At 48.3% G+C, this 19091-nt stretch overlaps 1 protein-coding gene across 7 annotated transcripts in view; it reads left to right on the top strand.

Annotated features, from left to right (window-relative positions):
• USP28 (ubiquitin specific peptidase 28) overlaps positions 1-19091 on the top strand; it is a 52944-nt gene that overhangs the window by 30369 nt on the left and 3484 nt on the right. For 5 of the 7 annotated variants that reach the window (XM_044997075.1, XM_044997074.1, XM_044997076.1 and 2 more), the window contains 10 exons: positions 795-1023; positions 2830-3033; positions 5410-5549; positions 5741-5926; positions 7106-7201; positions 9638-9816; positions 9909-9987; positions 16017-16096; positions 17085-17208; positions 18318-18516. In XM_044997075.1, coding sequence (XP_044853010.1) covers positions 795-1023; positions 2830-3033; positions 5410-5549; positions 5741-5926; positions 7106-7201; positions 9638-9816; positions 9909-9987; positions 16017-16096; positions 17085-17208; positions 18318-18516 — 1516 coding nt within the window. The other 2 variants (XM_044997078.1, XR_006574900.1) reach the window with 2 other exon arrangements.

The following is a 19091-nucleotide window of genomic DNA, read 5'->3' on the forward strand; positions in this document are numbered from 1 at the left end:
TCACTCAGATACTTTGGTCAGGAAGGACCTGGGGAACTACTGTCCTGAGTAGACTCTACAGAGAGGGCTTTATTTTAAATGGGTTTTGGTTATCAACTTGAACTATTCTATACTCTCTGGTGTGAGAAGGGGGTCTTTGGGTAGTGTACTTTGCAATAGGTTCTGTCACCACATAGCAGTGCAGGTAATGATATAGTTTGGAATTACAGAAGTGTATTCAGAGAATCAAAGCCACTGTAGTAAGTGCATTTTTAAAAATGTATACAACAAACACTTGTGGGATGCTTCTCCAATTTTAGTCCTGAAAATAATTTCTGTGTGCCAGGCATAAGGCTCTGTTACAGGCAGCCAGGCTGATTGCTTGAGAATTTTTGTTTCAGACTTGAATGCCAAGTTCCAATTATCTTTCACCCCAGCAATAGAAACCAGAAGAACTTGTGTCTGGCACATCATAGGTCTCTGACAAACATTTTAGAAAGAGCCTCAGTAGTAAGAAACTCATTAAATAATTTAGATGAGATATGGTGACTGCCACACATGAAACATGAAATTAGATTGACAGGTTTGGATACCAGTGGGGTGGTCAGGCTTAGGATGTCATGGTCACACTGATAGTGGATAGAAGTGTTTTTAAGCTGAGCTCATCAAGGAGAAGGGAATCTGTTTACATCAGGCAGTCGAATGTACTAATGGACAAATTTTAAGCATATGACAGCTGTGAATGTCTTCATAGATTTTCAGTTACTTCATCCATTAAAGATAAGTCTGGAAATCATGTCCATGTGAATTTTCAGGTTCCTTATCGCTTGCATGCCGTCCTGGTTCACGAAGGCCAAGCAAATGCCGGTCACTACTGGGCCTACATATACGACCAGCCCCGGAAGAGCTGGCTCAAATACAATGACATCTCTGTGACAGAATCATCCTGGGAAGAAGTGGAGAGAGATTCATATGGAGGCCTGAGGAATGCCAGTGCCTATTGTCTGATGTACATCAATGATAAGCTGTCCCACTTTGTTGCAGGTACTGGAACCAAAGCTGCAGGTAGTACTTAGTCACTTGTGTAGTGTGTGTTGCCTTCATAGCATTGAATGATCATTAACCTGCTCAACACCGCTGTGACACTAGTAAGTGTTATCCCTGCTCTCTGGATGGGGAAGCTGTGACAGAGGGGTTTTAATTTGGCCATGGCCAAAGAGGGAGTTGGAAGCAAAATGGAAATGTGAAGTGAGATAAAAATGAGATGCTCCCTGTCCTGTGCTTGATTCACTAGCCCAGGTGAGCGCTTTTGGGATGATATTAAAGAATTGTTTCATATAGCTTTGTTAATGTAGGCTCATAGGAATTGCCACACTGGGTCAGCCCCCTTGTCCATGTATCCTAGTATCCTGTCTTTCTGACAGTCGCCAGACCAGGTGCTTCAGAGGAAGGTGAAAGAAACCTTGCAGCAGGCATATGTGGGCTAATCCGTCCCTATTAAATTGAGGATGTCCTAATCCCTAATTGTTGGAGATTGTCTTAACCTCATGCTTCAGGGTTTTTCTTAGCATTAACTGTAACTATTCTTCTTGTCCATATAAACGTCCAGTCCTGCATTTGTCTTTGAATTTCAGTTTGCCTGTATTCCGGCACTGTCATTGTGTCTGTGTGCAGTCGGCAAATCATTTATAAGATCAAACAGAATGTTTCCTACTTTGTCCTGGCCATTTACACCCTGCTTTTTGTTTTGGCTTCTGATAGATAACGGTAGCATAATATACACAGCACACCCAGTGCATGTTGCTTATGCAGCGTATCATCCCTTCTGTGCCTGAGATGAATTATCACTAATGATAACTGATCCTTGTAATTGTGTGTTTACAGTGCATGAGTGTGTAAGCAGCTACTTGCATCGTACAGCTGTTGGCCATCTAGAAGAGCCTAATAATTTCGTACATGGCTCATTTTGATATAATAGAAGCAAACAATGCAGCAATAGTCATTGCAGAATCTAGTTAATGGGAATGTGGAAGCTGAAACAAGTTCTTGTTTGTTTTCTTAGTGCTCTGACATTTCAGTTTCTAAACTGAACCCATCCTGTGCTTTTAATGAGACTTCATATACATTTAGTGCTTTCAAAGACCCTTGTACTTTTAAGTATTTTTATAAAGGAAAGAATCTGGGATAGGGCATTATCATTTGGTATTTGATACACTCCTAATTATATTTTTTCTTAAGCGGTACTATACAGCTGAAATACCAGTGTCCCATTATGTCTAGATATTTCAGTACCTGTATAAAATCACTCACTACCTGGAATCCTTGCAGTTTCCTACCCCTCAATTTCATGTAGTGGTTGAAGTGTAGAGTTTTAAGCTGAACTCCAAGTTTTCCGGTTATTGTCATTTTAAGCCACATCTGTAGCATTATGGTAGCCTTTGGTAAAGAGAAATCTATGCCCTCTCTCAGCCCTGGTCGTTACTTCGAGAGGGTTTACTGAGCCCAGGTGCGCCATGCAGAAATGTACCTTTCTATGGTTAGTTATTGTTTGGATTATCATAGTGCATAGGAGCACTGGTCCTGGACTAGGACCCCATTGTGCTAGGTTCTGTATAAACACAGAACAAAGAGACAGTCCCTTGCCCAAAGAGCTGACCATCTACCATCTTCTTATACTTGTTTATGGAGCATCTTGAATTCAAATTCCAGGAAAAAATATTCGTTTCCTTCTTTATTTTTCCAATCCATTTGATCAGTCTTCCTTAACGTTTCTAGATAGTCCTTGTTTGCAGCAGTATTATCTTGCTGCTGTGTGTTTCATTGCTAACAAAAAATCTTGCTTTTCTCCAGATGATGCTGATGATGCAGAAACTGGACAGTTTCAGAAAGAAGTAGAACTTCTGCCACCTGAGCTCCAGAATTACATACAAGAGGACAACTGGAGGCTTGAACAGGAGGTGGAGGAATGGGAACAGGAGCAGTCCTGCAAGATCCCTCAGATAGAGCCTTCAACTCCTTCTGAATCTCAGGATTTCACTTCTGAATCAGGACAAGGTAAGAACATAAGAAAGGCCGTACCGGGTCAGACCAAAGGTCCATCTAGCCCAGTATCTGTCTACCGACAGTGGGGCCAATGCCAGGTGCCCCAGAGGGAGTGAACCTAACAGGCAATGATCAAGTGATCTCTCTCCTGCCATCCATCTCCATCCTCTGACGAACAGAGGCTAGGGACACCATTCTTACCCATCCTGGCTAATAGCCATTTATGGACTTAGCCACCATGAATTTATCCAGTCCCCTTTTAAACATCGTTATAGTCCTAGCCTTCACAACCTCCTCAGGTAAGGAGTTCCACAAGTTGACTGTGCGCTGCATGAAGAAGAACTTCCTTTTATTTGTTTTAAACCTGCTGCCTATTAATTTCATTTGGTGACCCCTAGTTCTTGTATTATGGGAATAAGTAAATAACTTTTCCTTATCCACTTTCTCAACATCACTCATGATTTTATATACCTCTATCATGTCCCCCCTTAGTCTTCTCTTTTCCAAGCTGAAGAGTCCTAGCCTCTTTAATCTTTCCTCGTATGGGACCTTCTCTAAACCCCTAATCATTTTAGTTGCCCTTTTCTGAACCTTTTCTAGTGCTAGAATATCTTTTTTGAGGTGAGGAGACCACATCTGTACACAGTATTCGAGATGTGGGCGTACCATGGATTTATATAAGGGCAATAATATATTCTCAGTCTTATTCTCTGTCCCCTTTTTAATGATTCCTAACATCCTGTTTGCTTTTTTGACCGCCTCTGCACACTGCGTGGACATCTTCAGAGAACTATCCACGATGACGCCAAGATCTTTTTCCTGACTCGTTGTAGCTAAATTAGCCCCCATCATGTTGTATGTATAGTTGGGGTTATTTTTTCCAATGTGCATTACTTTACATTTATCCACATTAAATTTCATTTGCCATTTTGTTGCCCAATCACTTAGTTTAACACAAGATCAGTGTGTTTGCAGATCATGTTCCATGTCTCTACAATAACTTCCCTGTAATAAATTTCACCATTAGCTGAGCTTTTCATAACAATTTTGAATGCTTGGGGGAAGCTACGAACTAAGCTCAGTTGCTGAATTCCCATCATATCAGCAGGAAAAAGCTAATGTTCTGTCATGCAAAGTTGTGCTGATATCTGCATAGCTATAGACATGCCATCAAGTTTGATCATATCCTGTTTTACATTCAGCACATGGCAATGATCTAATCGCAATTTGATTTAATTATATTAATATTTTGTGTGTTTATTGTAGAATGTTGACGTTCACCTCTTGAGTGGGAGACCACTCATTACAGCAATCCTTTATAGCGTGAGTCTTGTTGAGCTTCACAAATGTGGTTGTGTGTAATATTGCCATTGAAGTGCAGTCATGCTGTTTAATGGTACACAGCAGCATTTCATGTTTTAGGACAGGAGGTGAAGAAGAACATCTGGAAAATGCTGGGAGATAGTTAATTTGTCTCCTTTGGGATTAAATTTCAAACTCTAGAATCAAATGTGATATAAAAATGGAGTTGTGCATCACCATTTGCCAAATGATACAGAAATCTCTCCTCAAATAAGGTTTTCTGCCATGTGTAGTCCATAATTCTGTCCTCTGAGGCCACAAAATTATTATTGTGACCAGCAGGATTTATGAGATACTGACCCTTGAGCTTAGGGTCTGTTGAGCTGTGTACAGAAACCATAGGCCCTAATCTGCCAGCGCACTTAAGCACATGTTTAAATTTAAACACAAGTACTGCCATTGGCTTCAATTTGACTATTTGTGTGATGAAGTGCTTTGATCCATCGGGTCTTTTGGGGTATGTCTACGCTGCAGCTGGGAGCAAACCTTCCAGCCCAGATTCATGCTAATGGAGTGCGAGCTAGTGTACTAAAAATTGCAGGGCAGATGTTGCAGCTGTGGCGGAGATTTGCACTAGCCACCCAAGCTCAGGGGGTCAGGTAAACTTGAGAACCTGAGCTGCCGCCCGAGCCGCAACATCCACACTGCTGTTTTTAGTGTGCTAGCCCAAATCTGTCTCCTTGGGCTGGGAAGCTTGTTTGCAGCATTAGTGTAGATGCACCTTAATGGAGTTTACAGTGAATGACCTGTCCTTCGAAGTGTTGACTTTTCTGGAATGTTACCCAAGAGTTGAGTTGTGTGTGAGGAAAACTGAGCTGGTGCTTCCGTAATAAAGGAGGCTGCAACCAATGACAAGGTTTATAGAAAGTGGAATTGCATGGGAAGGACGTTGGTCTCTGTGCCTGGTAAATACTAAGGTACAGGACCATGCAGCCATCCTATTTACTATTTTCCTCTCTTCCATTTGGATTTGTACTTTCCTGGTGACATTACTGAATGTTAACATCTCTCTGAATTTCCAATCAGACCAATCATCAGGCTGTGAACACAGCATACGCTCGCTGTCCTCCGAACATGCCAGGATTGCAAAGGACCAGACTGCCCAGGCCATTGCAAATACAGCTGATGCCTATGAGAAGAATGGTGTAGAAGCTGCTCTGAATGAGGTGAGAACTCTGGAATGTGGCCCCTGAAGCAGCCCGCTGTTTTTGAATCTCTGTGTTAACAAACCTCTTTCTCTCTCACTTGCTTATAATTCTGCAGCACTGCTGCATTTAACCCAATCCCTTTCTGCTTTCCTCTTTGGTTTTGGTTTTTTGTTTTTCTTATTCTCTTTCTCCTCTTTCTGCTGCCACAGCCAAAGGAGGCAGAACCAACGAAGGCCCAGCTGAGAGAAACAGCCCTTACAGTTCAGTCAGAACAGCTACAAGATGCTAAAGGGACAGAGTCTGCTGCCCAGCCTAGCTCACAGGTCTCTGAAGTGGAGATCCCCAGAGTGGGGAAGATTCTGGTTAGATCTGATGCAGATGGATATAATGAGGAGGTACAGAGCCCAGTGCAGGAGCTAGTTATTTTTCTGTCATTAATCTTTGCAATTGTGGGTTGCTTTGGGGCTTTCTGAAAATTTGTGGCGAGTAGTGGTTTTGGCACGAAACTGTGTAGTTCAAGTATATTTTTCCCTCTGTAGTAAGAAGAGAGGTTGGATCCAATCGTTTAGCAATTTACTTTTTAAAACTATTTGAAAAGTTGTCTGAAAAGTGACTCTGTAAAAGCACACACTCATCTTCTTACTCAATAGACCTCCTCCCATTTTTTTAAGTCCTCTTCCTCTCCTTCCTTTCCTTCCTGTCACTCATCTAAAGTGTTTCTAGGGCACCTGGCTTCACTAGGAGGTTTTTGTACTTTTTTTCCCCCCAGTAGTCAATGGCTTTGATTCTACTTTTCACATAATCATCATAATTGTCAGCTGACAATGTCATACAGTCAATGCCATGTGACTTTTCCAATCACGGGTACTGTATCTGATGCTGGCAATTGAAAGAGCCCCATTATGAGGCTCAGTATACCACATCAGACACCTTAAAAATGTTCATAGTCTTTTTTCTAAGTATAGTTGCACATCAGCTACACAAATTTGTCTGCAAGAGAATTAATTTGTTCAGACCATTACTTTACATGGGCATTTTTAAGGTTTGGTGTGGGTTTAGCATTGTCCTTTGCATAAACCAACATTTATGTTTTGTCTCAAGGATTTTATCATTGCAATAGCTCTGTCTGTTGAGCTGGATGTGACCTGATTGCATTAAATATACACTTGTGTTGTAATGGTAGTCCAATGGAATGCTCTGCCTCAGGCATTGCTCTCATGTTAAATGGTAGTTTTGCAAGGTTCTCCCCAGTTATGTTTCGTGTGCTCTGTATTTTCACTTACTGATGACTTTGGGGGAAAGAGAGTGCAGGAGGAGTAGTTGGGGTGGCATGGTGAAGGTTTCAGTCATCTATAGCAGCATAGGCAGTGCATGCAAGAGGTGGACTTGCACATAATGACAATAAACTTAAATTTGTAGTCAAATGGCAGCTCTGGGTTGTCCCATCTCCATTCAGATCTGGACAACTTTTCTTTAAAACTTTACCTTTTTTGTACCTTTTTCTTGTATCACTACAGCTTTTCTTCTATTCCTCTCTGTTTTTGTGTGTGGGTTTTTTGTTGTTCTTGTGGTAGGTGATGCTTAGCCCAGCCATGCAGGGTGTGATCCTGGCTATTGCTAAAGCCCGTCAGACATTTGACCGGGATGGGGCTGAAGCAGGGCTTGTTAAGGTATCCTTTTATTTTCCTTTTAAAAAAATCTCTTAACACACAAGTCTGACGTCTTCAGTGTAAAATGCATGCTATTTCAACATGTTACAGGTGTCAGTTGGCCACTTCTCTCTCTTCCTGTGCAGTTCCTCTTCAGCTAAGTTTTTTTTCTGTTCCACGTTTCCGTTTATCCACTCCATTACTTGTACTAAGAGGACTCTATTAAAGAAAGATTGTCAGGCTAAACCCATTACATTTTATAAGCATCCTTTCTTGTGTTACAGATAACCCCCTAGACAGCAAGAACGGAAAGATTTTCAAAACTCTGATTTGCCTTCCACCTCTCATGCTTGAGCACAAGACTGCAGTGTTTAGGTGGCACACAATGTTTTTGTTTAAAACGCATGCACACACACAAACGTTGGAATCTAAGGCAAATAATATAGAAATATTTCTAGGAGTCGTAGGTTTGGGAAAGTCTGTTGTTGCCCTCTTCCCAAGCCTGCATTTTGGGCCAGATTAGACCTAATATTGTCCATTTAAGTGAACAACCCCACAATGTTTATATCTAACGAAAACGGGAGGTGTGGGTGGGCATGTTAGGAAGGTAGAGTAAGTCCAAATCCTGCGAAGACCTATGCATGTTTTTATCTTTAGTCACATTAGTCAATGCATCCCTTGAGTAAAGTCAAGCAAGTGCATTTGCCATACTCTATTTAAAGCAACACTTTGAGAGTTAAGAGACCTGAGTTCTTGTCTCAACTCTGATCATGACTTGCTGCGGGACCTTAGCCAAATCACTCCACTTCTCTCTCTCCCCAAGTGCAAAAATGATACTTACAATCCCTATCTCACAGGAGCTTGTGAGGTTTAATTATGTCTGAAAAGCACTTTGGAGCCCTTGGCTGGAAGGTACTGTATAAGTGCTCAATATAATTATCACCAGAAAATACAAATTAAATTTTAATCATAAGCAGGCCATATGTGGTGTGTAATTAAATTTGGGCCATAAATGTACACACTTACTGTAGGAATTCCTGTAAAATATGTTCTCCTAAGCTTATGCAATGGGAAGACAGACTAGAAAAAGGTAAATATTCCTGAACAGAGAGTGGGTCATTGCTAGTTTGGGCTAGACATTGTAAAGAAACAAACAAGTGAAGTTAAATAAAAAGAGGGCTTAGGAAAATTCACTCATTCTACGATCCTACTGGCTTCCGGTAGTCCTAAATCACACCAGTGACTTTCTGTAATTGCAACTGAGAATGAACATCAGACTGGGCTTTTGGTTTACTGACTATCGTGTATTATTGCTCAGAGTAACATTTTGCCAGCTGCATTCTTGTTCCTCTCACATTTTAACAAACATTTGAGATGTCTCTAAAGAGTTCCTTAAAATGAGCACTTGGACTGGGATATTCAAAAATGCCTAAGGGAGTTAGGCACCCAACTCCATTGAAAGTCAGTGGAGCCAGTGCCTACCTCCCTTGGGTTCTCTTTTTAAAGGTGATTTCGCTTAAGGCATAGATCGATATGATTCAGCCATCTTTATAAAGTGGAGATGGTATATTGGTTGGGTGGAGCTGTGCTCTGACTTGGTATAGAAAATCCTCTAAGAAGCCTGGCTAGTGTGTCTTGCTTACGTGCTCAGGGTCATACTGATCACCTTATTTGGGTGGAAATTTCATTTCTGACCCCAGCCAGCCTGACAGGGACCTTTGGGGATTTTTCGCTTTTCATTGCATACTGGGGCATGGTTTGCCTGCTGGTATCATCTGAGCCTATCTCACCTAGTCAATTCCCTGCCGTCAGAGGGGCCTTGGGCATTGGTGGCACCTCAGTCTCTCCTGTTCTCTGCCTGGAGCACACAACAGTGTAGTCTCTTGTAGTTTAACTGAAGTTACTGGGCTCAGCATAGGGTTATCCAGAGGATATATAATGACATATCACATATAGAAGGTCACACCAGACCAGTGGTCCCCAACCTTTTTCGTCAGGCGAGTGCCAGACGAAGGACTGTGGTGGCGGTCGAGCATCCGAAATTCGGCGGCATTTTGGTGGCGATGTCTCTGGATGATGTCGCTTGTCGGTGGCAAGGGGCATCATCCACAGGCCGTGGAAATCCCGCCGAATTTCGGTGGCATTTCGGCGGATGCTCGACCGCCAGCCAGGACGCAGGCGCATTTAGATGCCCCTGCAGGTGCCATGGCACCCGCGGGCACCGCGTTGGGGACCCCTGCACTAGACGATCTAATGGTCCCTTCTGACCTAAAACTAATGGAAGATACCCTAAGCAATTGCCAGCTAATATAAGTAGCAGTTAGACATCTCAGTACTGAATCCTGTTTAGTTACAGGACAGTTATAGCCTTGTAATCAACTTTCCCACTGCAGGTTTCAAATTCAGTATGCAGCAATAATAAAGAATAGGCATTTAGAATTTGCTTGACTTTGATAGGCATTCCGTGAAGAGTACTCCAGACTGTATCTGCTGGCCAAAGAGACCCCAACCCCTCACAATGACCCCCGGCTGCAACACGTGCTCATCTACTTCTTGCGGAACACTGCTCCCAAGCAGGTAGTGGAGCGGACCCTCCTGGAGCAGTTTGCAGATAGAAACCTCAGCTACGATGAAAGGTTTGTGCCAGGGGATCCAATGTCATGACTTTCTGATTTGGGATTCTGTAGCTTCGCCATTCTCTAATGTCTCTCTCTGTTGCACTGAGCAGGTCAATTAGCATTATGCAGGTAGCACGAGCTAAGCTGAAGGAGATTGGCCCTGATGATGTGAATATGGAGGAGTATAAGGTAAGGGACTAGAACTTTTTCCTTTTCTCTAATGCCTTGGTGCTGGAGGTGTCCCAAAGCAGTGAGCAAGATAGTGGCAGTGCACTGGGTATGCAAACAAACACAGCAACTATTACATACTATGATGGAATAGGGACTGTCTGTGTGGTTGATAGGTGAGAGCAGGGACTGTCTGTGTGGTTGATAGGTGAGAGCAGGGACTGTCTGTGTGGTTGATAGGTGAGAGCAGGGACTGTCTGTGTGCTTGGTAGGCAGAGACAGGTCTGCAGCTGTAACATGAGCCTGGCCTGGGGGAGGGGAGGTCTCACCTCCGGCTGTAGCTAGACAAAGGGAGGGGGGAAGTGGAATCAGTTTTCGGTTGGGAGCTGGGAGGTGGGTTTCAGGGGATCCTAGGCTGGGATCCAAGCACCCTGAACCCCCCAGAAAGGCCAGATTGAGGGGTCCTGGCTCTGAACCCAAGCTGGGCTGTATCCTGTGTTCCTGTTGTTCAATAAACCTTCTGTTTTACTCGCTGGCTGAGAGTCACTGTGAGCCCAGGAAGAGGGGTGCAGGGCCTGACTCCCCCACACTCCGTGACAACTGGTGGCAGCGGTGGGATCGTCCCGGCGGAGCTCCCTGTCCCTGGAGCGGATGCGGATGGAACATGACAGGGAGCTGAGACGGGAAGAGCTCGAGTTAAGGAGGCAAGAACTGAAGGAGCGGGAGAACCAGCGTAAACACGAGGAGAACCAGCGCCAGCAGGAGCTGGAAGAGAAGGAGAAGCAGCGTGAACATGAGCTGGCCATGGCCCAGCTGAAAAGCAGGGAGGCCCCGGCTGCGGTGAGTGAGGGGGGGCCCAAGCCTACAAAGAGCTTCGGTAAGAGCTTCCTGGCCCCGCGTAAGGAGGGGGAGGACATAGACACCTTCCTGACGGCCTTTGAGAACGCCTGCGAGCTGCACCAGGTGGACCCTGCAGACAGGATCCGGTGCCTCACCCCCTTACTGGACTCCACCGCCGTGGAGGTGTACAGCCGAATGAGAGGGGAGGAGGCGCGGGACTACAACCTGTTCAAAGAGGCCCTGCTCCGCGAGTTTGGGCTGACCCCGGAGATGTACCGGAAGAGGTTCCGGAGTCAACGTAAGACCCGGGAGGTCACATACCTGCAACTGGTCAACCGGGCGCAGGGGTACGCCCGCAAGTGGACGGCTGGGGCCCAAACCAGAGAGGACCTGCTTGACCTAGTCGTACTGGAGCACCTGTATGCGCAGTGCCCGTCTGACCTGAAGCAGTGGCTGATGGACCAGAAGCCGGAGAACCCGCAGCACGCAGGCCGGCTGGCCGACCAATACATGGACAGTCGGGCAGGAGATGTCAGGGAGGAGTCTCGAGGGGGCAGGTCTGCCTCAACGCAGAGAGAGAGTCACCACGGGACGTCCCAGCGGGGCCCTATGGAGAACCCCCACCAAAGGGGAACGTCCAGCGTCAGATCCACCCGACCCCCTCGAGGGGACCCACGAGACATGGGCTGCTTTCACTGTGGCCAACAAGGCCACATACGGGCCCAGTGCCCCAAGCTCAGAGACAGACCGAGCAGACCCAACCCGCCGAGGGTTGACTGGGTACAGACCCAATCGGAGGAGGGGCAACATGCCCAAGAGAGGGGGGCTGGCAGCGTCCCACCTGGGGAGGAGGGAGGAGGGCCCCCGGTCAGCGCCTCTGGGGGGCTGGATGCTCCGGTCCCAAGGGGCTGCTACAGGGTGGCCATGGGGCTGCCCCTCCGGAAACAGTGCCTGGTTCCCCTGGAGGTGGATGGGAAGAAGGTCACTGGGTACTGGGACACAGGCGCAGAGGTGACGCTGGCCCGGCCCGAGGTGGTGGGCCTAAATCGGATGGTGCCTGATACCTACCTGACCCTGATGGGCGTGAGCGGGACCCCATTCAAGGTGCCCGTGGCGAGGGTGCACCTGAAGTGGGGGGTCAAGGAGGGCCCCAAGGATGTGGGAGTGCACTCCCATTTGCCCACAGAGGTGCTAATGGGGGGGGACCTCGAGACCTGGCCCGGCAATACCCGGGGTACCCTGATTGTGACCCGTAGTCAGAGTCGGCGCAGGGCTCTGCACCCTGACAACGGGGAAAGTACTCTGCCCGAGTGCCTGGTGGGGAGGGAATGCCCAGAGACACGACCCAGAGAGGCTGCGGCCTCAGACCCAGCCGGTGAGAGAGAGCAGGTCCCCATCCCTGTCCCAGCTGCTGAGTTCCAGGCCGAGGTGCAGAAGGATCCCTCCTTGCAGAAGCCCAGGGAACGGGCTGACCTCAATGCAGCGCAGACCATGAGGAGAGGTTGCAAGGAGAGGTTCCTGTGGGAGAAGGGGTTCCTGTACCGGGAATGGGCTCCCCCCGGGGAGGTGGAGTCATGGGGGATTAGGAGGCAGCTGGTGGTTCCTCAGAAGTTTCGCCACAAGCTGCTGTACCTGGCCCATGACATCCCCCTCGCAGGGCACCAGGGAATCCGGCGCACCAGGCAGAGGCTGCTACAGAACTTTTACTGGCCTGGGGTCTTTACCCATGTCCGGCAGTACTGCCAATCCTGTGACCCCTGCCAGCGGGTGGGGAAGGCCCGGGACAAGGGGAAAGCAGCTCTGAGGCCTTTGCCCATCATAGAAGAGCCTTTCCAGAAGGTGGCCATGGACATGGTGGGGCCTCTCAGCCAGGCGACCCGGTCAGGAAAGAAATACATCTTGGTGGTGGTAGATTTCGCCACTCGATACCCCGAGGCGGTGGCCTTGTCCTCTACCGAAGCAGCCACCGTGGCGGATGCGCTGATGACCATTTTCAGCCGGGTGGGATTCCCCCAGGAAGTCTTAACGGACCAGGGGTCCAACTTCATGTCGGAGCTGCTCCAGTCCCTGTGGGAGAAATGTGGGGTCCGACCCAGCTGGGCCTCAGCGTACCACCCCCAGACCAACGGGCTGGTGGAGAGGTTCAACGGGACGCTAAAGATGATGCTAAAAACATTCATGCACCAGCACCCACAGGACTGGGACAAGTACTTACCTCACCTGCTGTTTGCGTACAGGGAGGTACCCCAGGAGTCTACTGGGTTTTCGCCTTTCGAACTGTTATATGGAAGGCGGGTAAGGGGGCCCCTGGACCTGCTGAGAGACGAATGGGAGGGGAAGGCCGCTCCCGATGGCGAGTCGGTGGTGGAGTATGTCCTGACCTTCCGGGAAAGACTTACCGAGCTCATGGGCCTGGCCAGGGAGAATCTGGCCCGAGCCCAGAGGAAGCAGAAGGTCTGGTACGACCGCACGGCGCGGGCCCGCGCCTTCGCCACCGGGGACCAAGTGATGGTTCTCATCCCCGTGAGGAAAAACAAACTCCAGGCTGCCTGGGAAGGGCCCTTCAAGGTTGTCAAGCAGCTAAATGAGGTAAACTATGTGGTGGAGCTGTCTAACCGGGCTCATCACTGCCGGGTGTACCATGTGAATATGATGAAGCCATATTATGACCGGGGGAATATGGTGTTGGCCGTGTGTGGCCACTGGGAGGAGCCGGGGGATGACCCTCTAGGGGATCTATTCCCAGGGACAAAGGCCGGTTTCCCCCTGGAGGCGATTCCCCTCTCAGATCAGCTGACCCCGGCTCAGCATGCTGAGATCAGAGGGGTGCTGCAACTGTACCGACCGTTGTTTTCCAACCAGCCTGGGCGCACTAATTTGACTGTCCACCGGGTGGAGACTGGGGCACACACCCCGATACGATGCTCCCCTTTTCGGGTTACCGGGAAGACGGCCCAGGACCTGGAAAGGGAGGTCAGGGACATGCTGGCTTTAGGAGTGATCCAGCCGTCCGCCAGCCCCTGGGCCTCCCCAGTGGTGCTGGTCCCCAAGAAGGACGGGTCGATCCGGTTCTGCGTGGACTATCGAAAGCTTAATGCCATCACCGTATCTGATGCCTACCCCATGCCAAGGCCTGATGAGCTCCTAGACAAGCTGGGAGGTGCTCGGTACCTCACCACCATGGATCTTACAAAGGGCTACTGGCAAGTGCCGCTGGACGCAGATGCCAGGCTGAAATCGGCCTTCATCACTCCCCTGGGGCTCTATGAGTTTCTGACCCTGCCCTTTGGCCTCAAGGGAGCGCCGGCCACCTTCCAGCGCCTGGTGGATCAGCTACTGAGGGGGATGGAGAGTTTTGCTGTGGCGTATATTGATGACATCTGCGTCTTCAGCCAGACCTGGGAGGACCACGTACTCCAGGTTAGACAAGTGCTGGACCGACTCCGGGAGGCGGGGTTAACCGTAAAGGCTGAGAAGTGCAAGGTGGGGATGGCTGAAGTATCTTACCTGGGCCATCGGGTGGGGAGCGGCTGCCTAAAGCCGGAACCAGCCAAGGTGGAGGCGATCAGAGACTGGCCCGCTCCCCAGACCAAAAAGCAGGTCCAGGCCTTTATTGGGATGGCGGGGTACTATCGGAGGTTCGTGCCCCACTTTAGTGCCATAGCTGCCCCCATCACTGAGCTGTGCAAGAAGGGGAAGCCAGACAAGGTGGTCTGGACCGAGCAGTGCCAGGAGGCTCTCCAGGCACTGAAGGAGGCTCTGCTCAAAGGCCCAGTTTTGGCAAACCCAAACTTTGACAAGCCCTTTATGGTGTTTACCGACGCCTCCGACATGGGCCTGGGGGCGGTGTTGATGCAGGAGGATGAAAAGGGGGAGAGACACCCCATCGTGTACCTGAGCAAGAAGTTGCTACCCCGGGAGCAGAACTACGCGGCCATCGAGAAGGAATGCCTGGCCATGGTGTGGGCCCTGAAGAAACTGGAGCCATATCTCTTTGGGCGCCACTTCACCGTGTACACCGACCACTCTCCCCTGACCTGGCTGCACCAGATGAAAGGAGCCAACGCCAAGCTCCTGAGGTGGAGCCTGCTCCTGCAGGACTATGACATGGACGTGGTCCACGTGAAGGGAAGCGCCAACCTGATAGCGGATGCGCTGTCCCGGAGAGGAGGCCCTGAACTTCCCCAGGTCACTGGGCAGAGTGACCCCGCTCAGTTCAGTCTCGGAGGGGGGAGAGGTATGATGGAATAGGGACTGTCTGTGTGGTTGATAGGTGAGAGCAGGGACTGTCTGTGTGGTTGATAGGTGAGAGCAGGGACTGTCTGTGTGGTTGATAGGTGAGAGCAGGGACTGTCTGTGTGCTTGGTAGGCAGAGACAGGTCTGCAGCTGTAACATGAGCCTGGCCTGGGGGAGGGGAGGTCTCACCTCCGGCTGTAGCTAGACAAAGGGAGGGGGGAAGTGGAATCAGTTTTCGGTTGGGAGCTGGGAGGTGGGTTTCAGGGGATCCTAGGCTGGGATCCAAGCACCCTGAACCCCCCAGAAAGGCCAGATTGAGGGGTCCTGGCTCTGAACCCAAGCTGGGCTGTATCCTGTGTTCCTGTTGTTCAATAAACCTTCTGTTTTACTCGCTGGCTGAGAGTCACTGTGAGCCCAGGAAGAGGGGTGCAGGGCCTGACTCCCCCACACTCCGTGACACATACCCATTGGAAACAGTTATATAGTCAGAAGCATTAGGAGCTGTTTCCTGAGGAGTTCTGACCAGGACACAGGGGTTTCAGTTTAGCCCTATCCCTTTTGAAAGGTACTGTGGGATCTTTAACTTGCTCCTGGAACAGTCAGTCTATATGATCAGAATGGGAGCTACGTAGCTAACCTCTCCCCCCACACCCTCCAACAGATCATCAGCTGTTTGTGTTTTCACACTTGTTCTAGAGGACTCATTCGGTGCTTCCAGTTTGGAGTTAAACATTGCCAGAGACTCATCTGTCTTGGTGAATGTGTTCTTGAGCTGTATGGGGAAGCAAAGGGGATGCTGGGAACTTGCCCTGAGCTTGAGTGAGCTCATGTCCCATGTCAGAGCTCTCCCTGTCAGAGGCTGAATGAACTAGCATACCAGGTTTTGCTGGGGGTAGTGGACTTGTCCCAGACGCACATGCACGTGAAAGCATGATATTGACTAACCTGTAATATTCCCTGTTACCCTAAACAGAAATGGCATGAAGACTACAGTTTATTTCGCAAGGTGTCTGTTTACCTGCTGACAGGGTTGGAACTCTACCAGAATAGAAAGTAGGTTTAATTTAATTATATTTACATTTTGGATGAAGCTATGGGGTAACTGATGATACCTAAAAACACCTGCTTCTCTGCTAGTACCCCTTGCTCCTGACATGCAGCACCCTTTGTCCTTGGACAGGATTTAGCGCAGTAACTGCCTTTACTTGGCTCTTGGGAAAGTTGGGTGAAAATGAAACTCTCATTGTGTTTGAAAACAAGTTGACTCCTACGTAGAAACAGCGCTCCCTGCAACTTTGAACTGAAAACTGGGCTTTTTCCCCCATACTGCAAGCAGTATACCGTATAGACAGCTGTATGGAGAAAGATCATTCCTTTTCACAGAGGAGTTCAGTATTTCAGAATTTGGTTTGTTCCAGTTCGGAATGTAAACTAAAATGTTGGAATTCTCAAGCCCTGGCTCTGGGAGAGCTTGCTCGGCAGGCTGCTCTGGCGCCACGGACACCCTGGGGTCCCCGAATCTCAGGTAGTCCAGCAGGCGGGTATGTTGGCAGGAAATCAGGCAGGTCAGGGGGTTCTCCGTCGGCGCTTGCTTTAAATCGAACAGTCTCATCATACGTTTAGAATTAGATGAACTGGTGAGTTCTGATGAAAATGTGTTTTTTGACCAGCTCTAAATATAACTCTGGAGTCTCTAAAGAAAAATACTGTTCTCCAAACTTCTAATAGTCTCTTTCATCTCCAAGTTCCCATTGAAACCAGAGAAATTCTAGACCTGAGTAAATATTGGGGTTGAAACCAGAATGCCAAAGCATCCCTGAGGCTTACGGAAGGCTAGCCTGCCTGGTATGGGGGCTGCTTCTGAGAGGTTTGATGAATGGAAAAAGAGAGAAGGGAGCAAATAACACCGTTAAGAAGGTGAAGTGTTTGTCTCTGTTGGGGAAGAAGTGGGGAATCTGGCCTGGGTGGACAGCTTGACTGCAGCTTTTGGAATATGTGGCACCTAGTGTGATGGACTATTAACACCTTCTCCTCCTCCAAGGTACCAGGAAGCACTGACCTACCTGGTGTATGCCTACCAAAGTAACACCACGCTGCTGATGAAAGGACCCAACAGAGGGGTGGATGAATCACTGATTGCTTTATACAGAAGAAAATGCCTCTTGGTTTGTATCTTTTGAGTCTTAAATTGAAAGTGAACAATCTCAGTGGTAGACTGGTCAGCCTTAAATACTCACTCCTTCTAGCTCAGCGATTTCAGTTCACATCTACACATTGTCTCTTCACTCCAGGTTGCCCAAAGAGTATCAGTGTATCATGCACCTCCTTACAGACACAGTACAAGAACCTGTCATTAAAACAGTCTTTCAGAGAGGGGGTGGATGCCAGCCATTTGCTTTTCACAAAGAGCAATATCTACTCTTCCCTCCCTGTGGGCAGCCAGCGTTGCTTCTTCCTTTGTAACCAGTGTGAATCTTTGCTGGGCACTAGGTAATGTGGCTTTCCTTGGGAAAGGAATAAGCAGCAGCAGCCTGAGACTTATTTGTAGGTCCTGCTTCATTATGGCTGCTGAGGCCAGCATAATTATATCTAAGGCACCTATTATCATGGCATCTCCCCCTTCCCAAGTGCCAGCCCTAATATGAAAATCGAGGAAGCAAAATTCACTGAAGTGATGGAGTCTGGATCTCAGGCAATCCATTTGGTGTTTCTGGATCTGAATCTTAGCGTCTCAAAGCCAAAATTATTTGTATACTTTAGAGCTAATTCTGGAGCAATATGTTCTCTCTGATCTAATCCTTCTAAGGCGATGGTCCCCAAACTGTGGGGGGGGGGTGGCAGGGTCTGGGCCAGTCCCCACAAGGGGCGGGGAGAAAGTGCCACCCAGCCCCACTCTGCCCCCAGCTCCATTCCAGCCCCGCCCCCAGCTGCAGCTCTTTCTGTGGCTCCATGGCCCTAGCTGTGGCCTCGATCTCGGCTGCGGCCCCAGCTGCGGCTCCGCTCCTGACCATAGCCCCGGCCCCAGCGACGGCCCCTCTTCTAGACGCAGCTCATGTGTGTGTGTGGGCGGGGGGGTGACTGCAAAAATTTGGGGACCACTGTTCTAAAGGTTACATTCTCTTGGTGCACACGTCCGCTCCCATTAGTCCGTGTGCGTTCCATACATTCCCATCAGGTGGAAGAGTCGTGGGTCATGTGCAGCTTTCCCAGTAGCCTGTTCGTGCTCTGAAGTCAAGGCTTTTTCAAATGTCTGTGACCCCTGATTCTCCCACAGAAGCTGAATGACATGGCAGCGGCTTTGTTTGTAAGCAGTGCGGAGGAGGATGTGTTGGAGGGCATTAACATCCTGAATGAGCTGATCATCCCCTGTATGCACCTCATTATCAATAATGACATCTCCAAGGACGACCTGGATGCCATTGAGGTCATGAGGAACCGCTGGTGCTCTTATCTGGGACAAGAAGACATGGATGGTAGGGAATTGCTGACTTGCTTGCTCCCCTTAAAATCCTGTGTTATGAGTGGTCAGGCTGTTCCATAGGTCTAAACTAGAAAAGGACTTTACTGCTTATTTTAAATCCTTCCTAGGATTCTTAGGATTTGCCCTGTATATGTAGCGTATCGGGGCATTTGTGACTGGACTTATGCCTGAAAACATGTGCTCATATTTAGAGTGAAATGTGTTATGGGACAATTTGATTGTTGTTTGTCCTACAACTACAGAAAATAGATCCCCGGCCATTGCAGTATAAGAAGTGAATGATTTTAAAATATGTGAAATAGGTACCTTGGTCTCATCTGTTCTTTGTGATCAGCACTTTAACCTAGAAAGTGATGTTAGGAATCATTAAAAAGGGGATAGAGAATAAGACTGAGAATATATTATTGCCCTTATATAAATCCATGGCCCACCCACATCTCAAATACTGTGTACAGATGTGGTCTCCTCACCTCAAAAAAGATATTCTAGCACTAGAAAAGGTTCAGAAAAGGGCAACTAAAATGATTAGGGGTTTGGAGAGGGTCCCATACGAGGAAAGATTACATA

Source organism: Mauremys mutica, chromosome 22 (assembly GCF_020497125.1).
Source record: "Mauremys mutica isolate MM-2020 ecotype Southern chromosome 22, ASM2049712v1, whole genome shotgun sequence".
Lineage (NCBI taxonomy): Eukaryota > Metazoa > Chordata > Testudines > Geoemydidae > Mauremys > Mauremys mutica.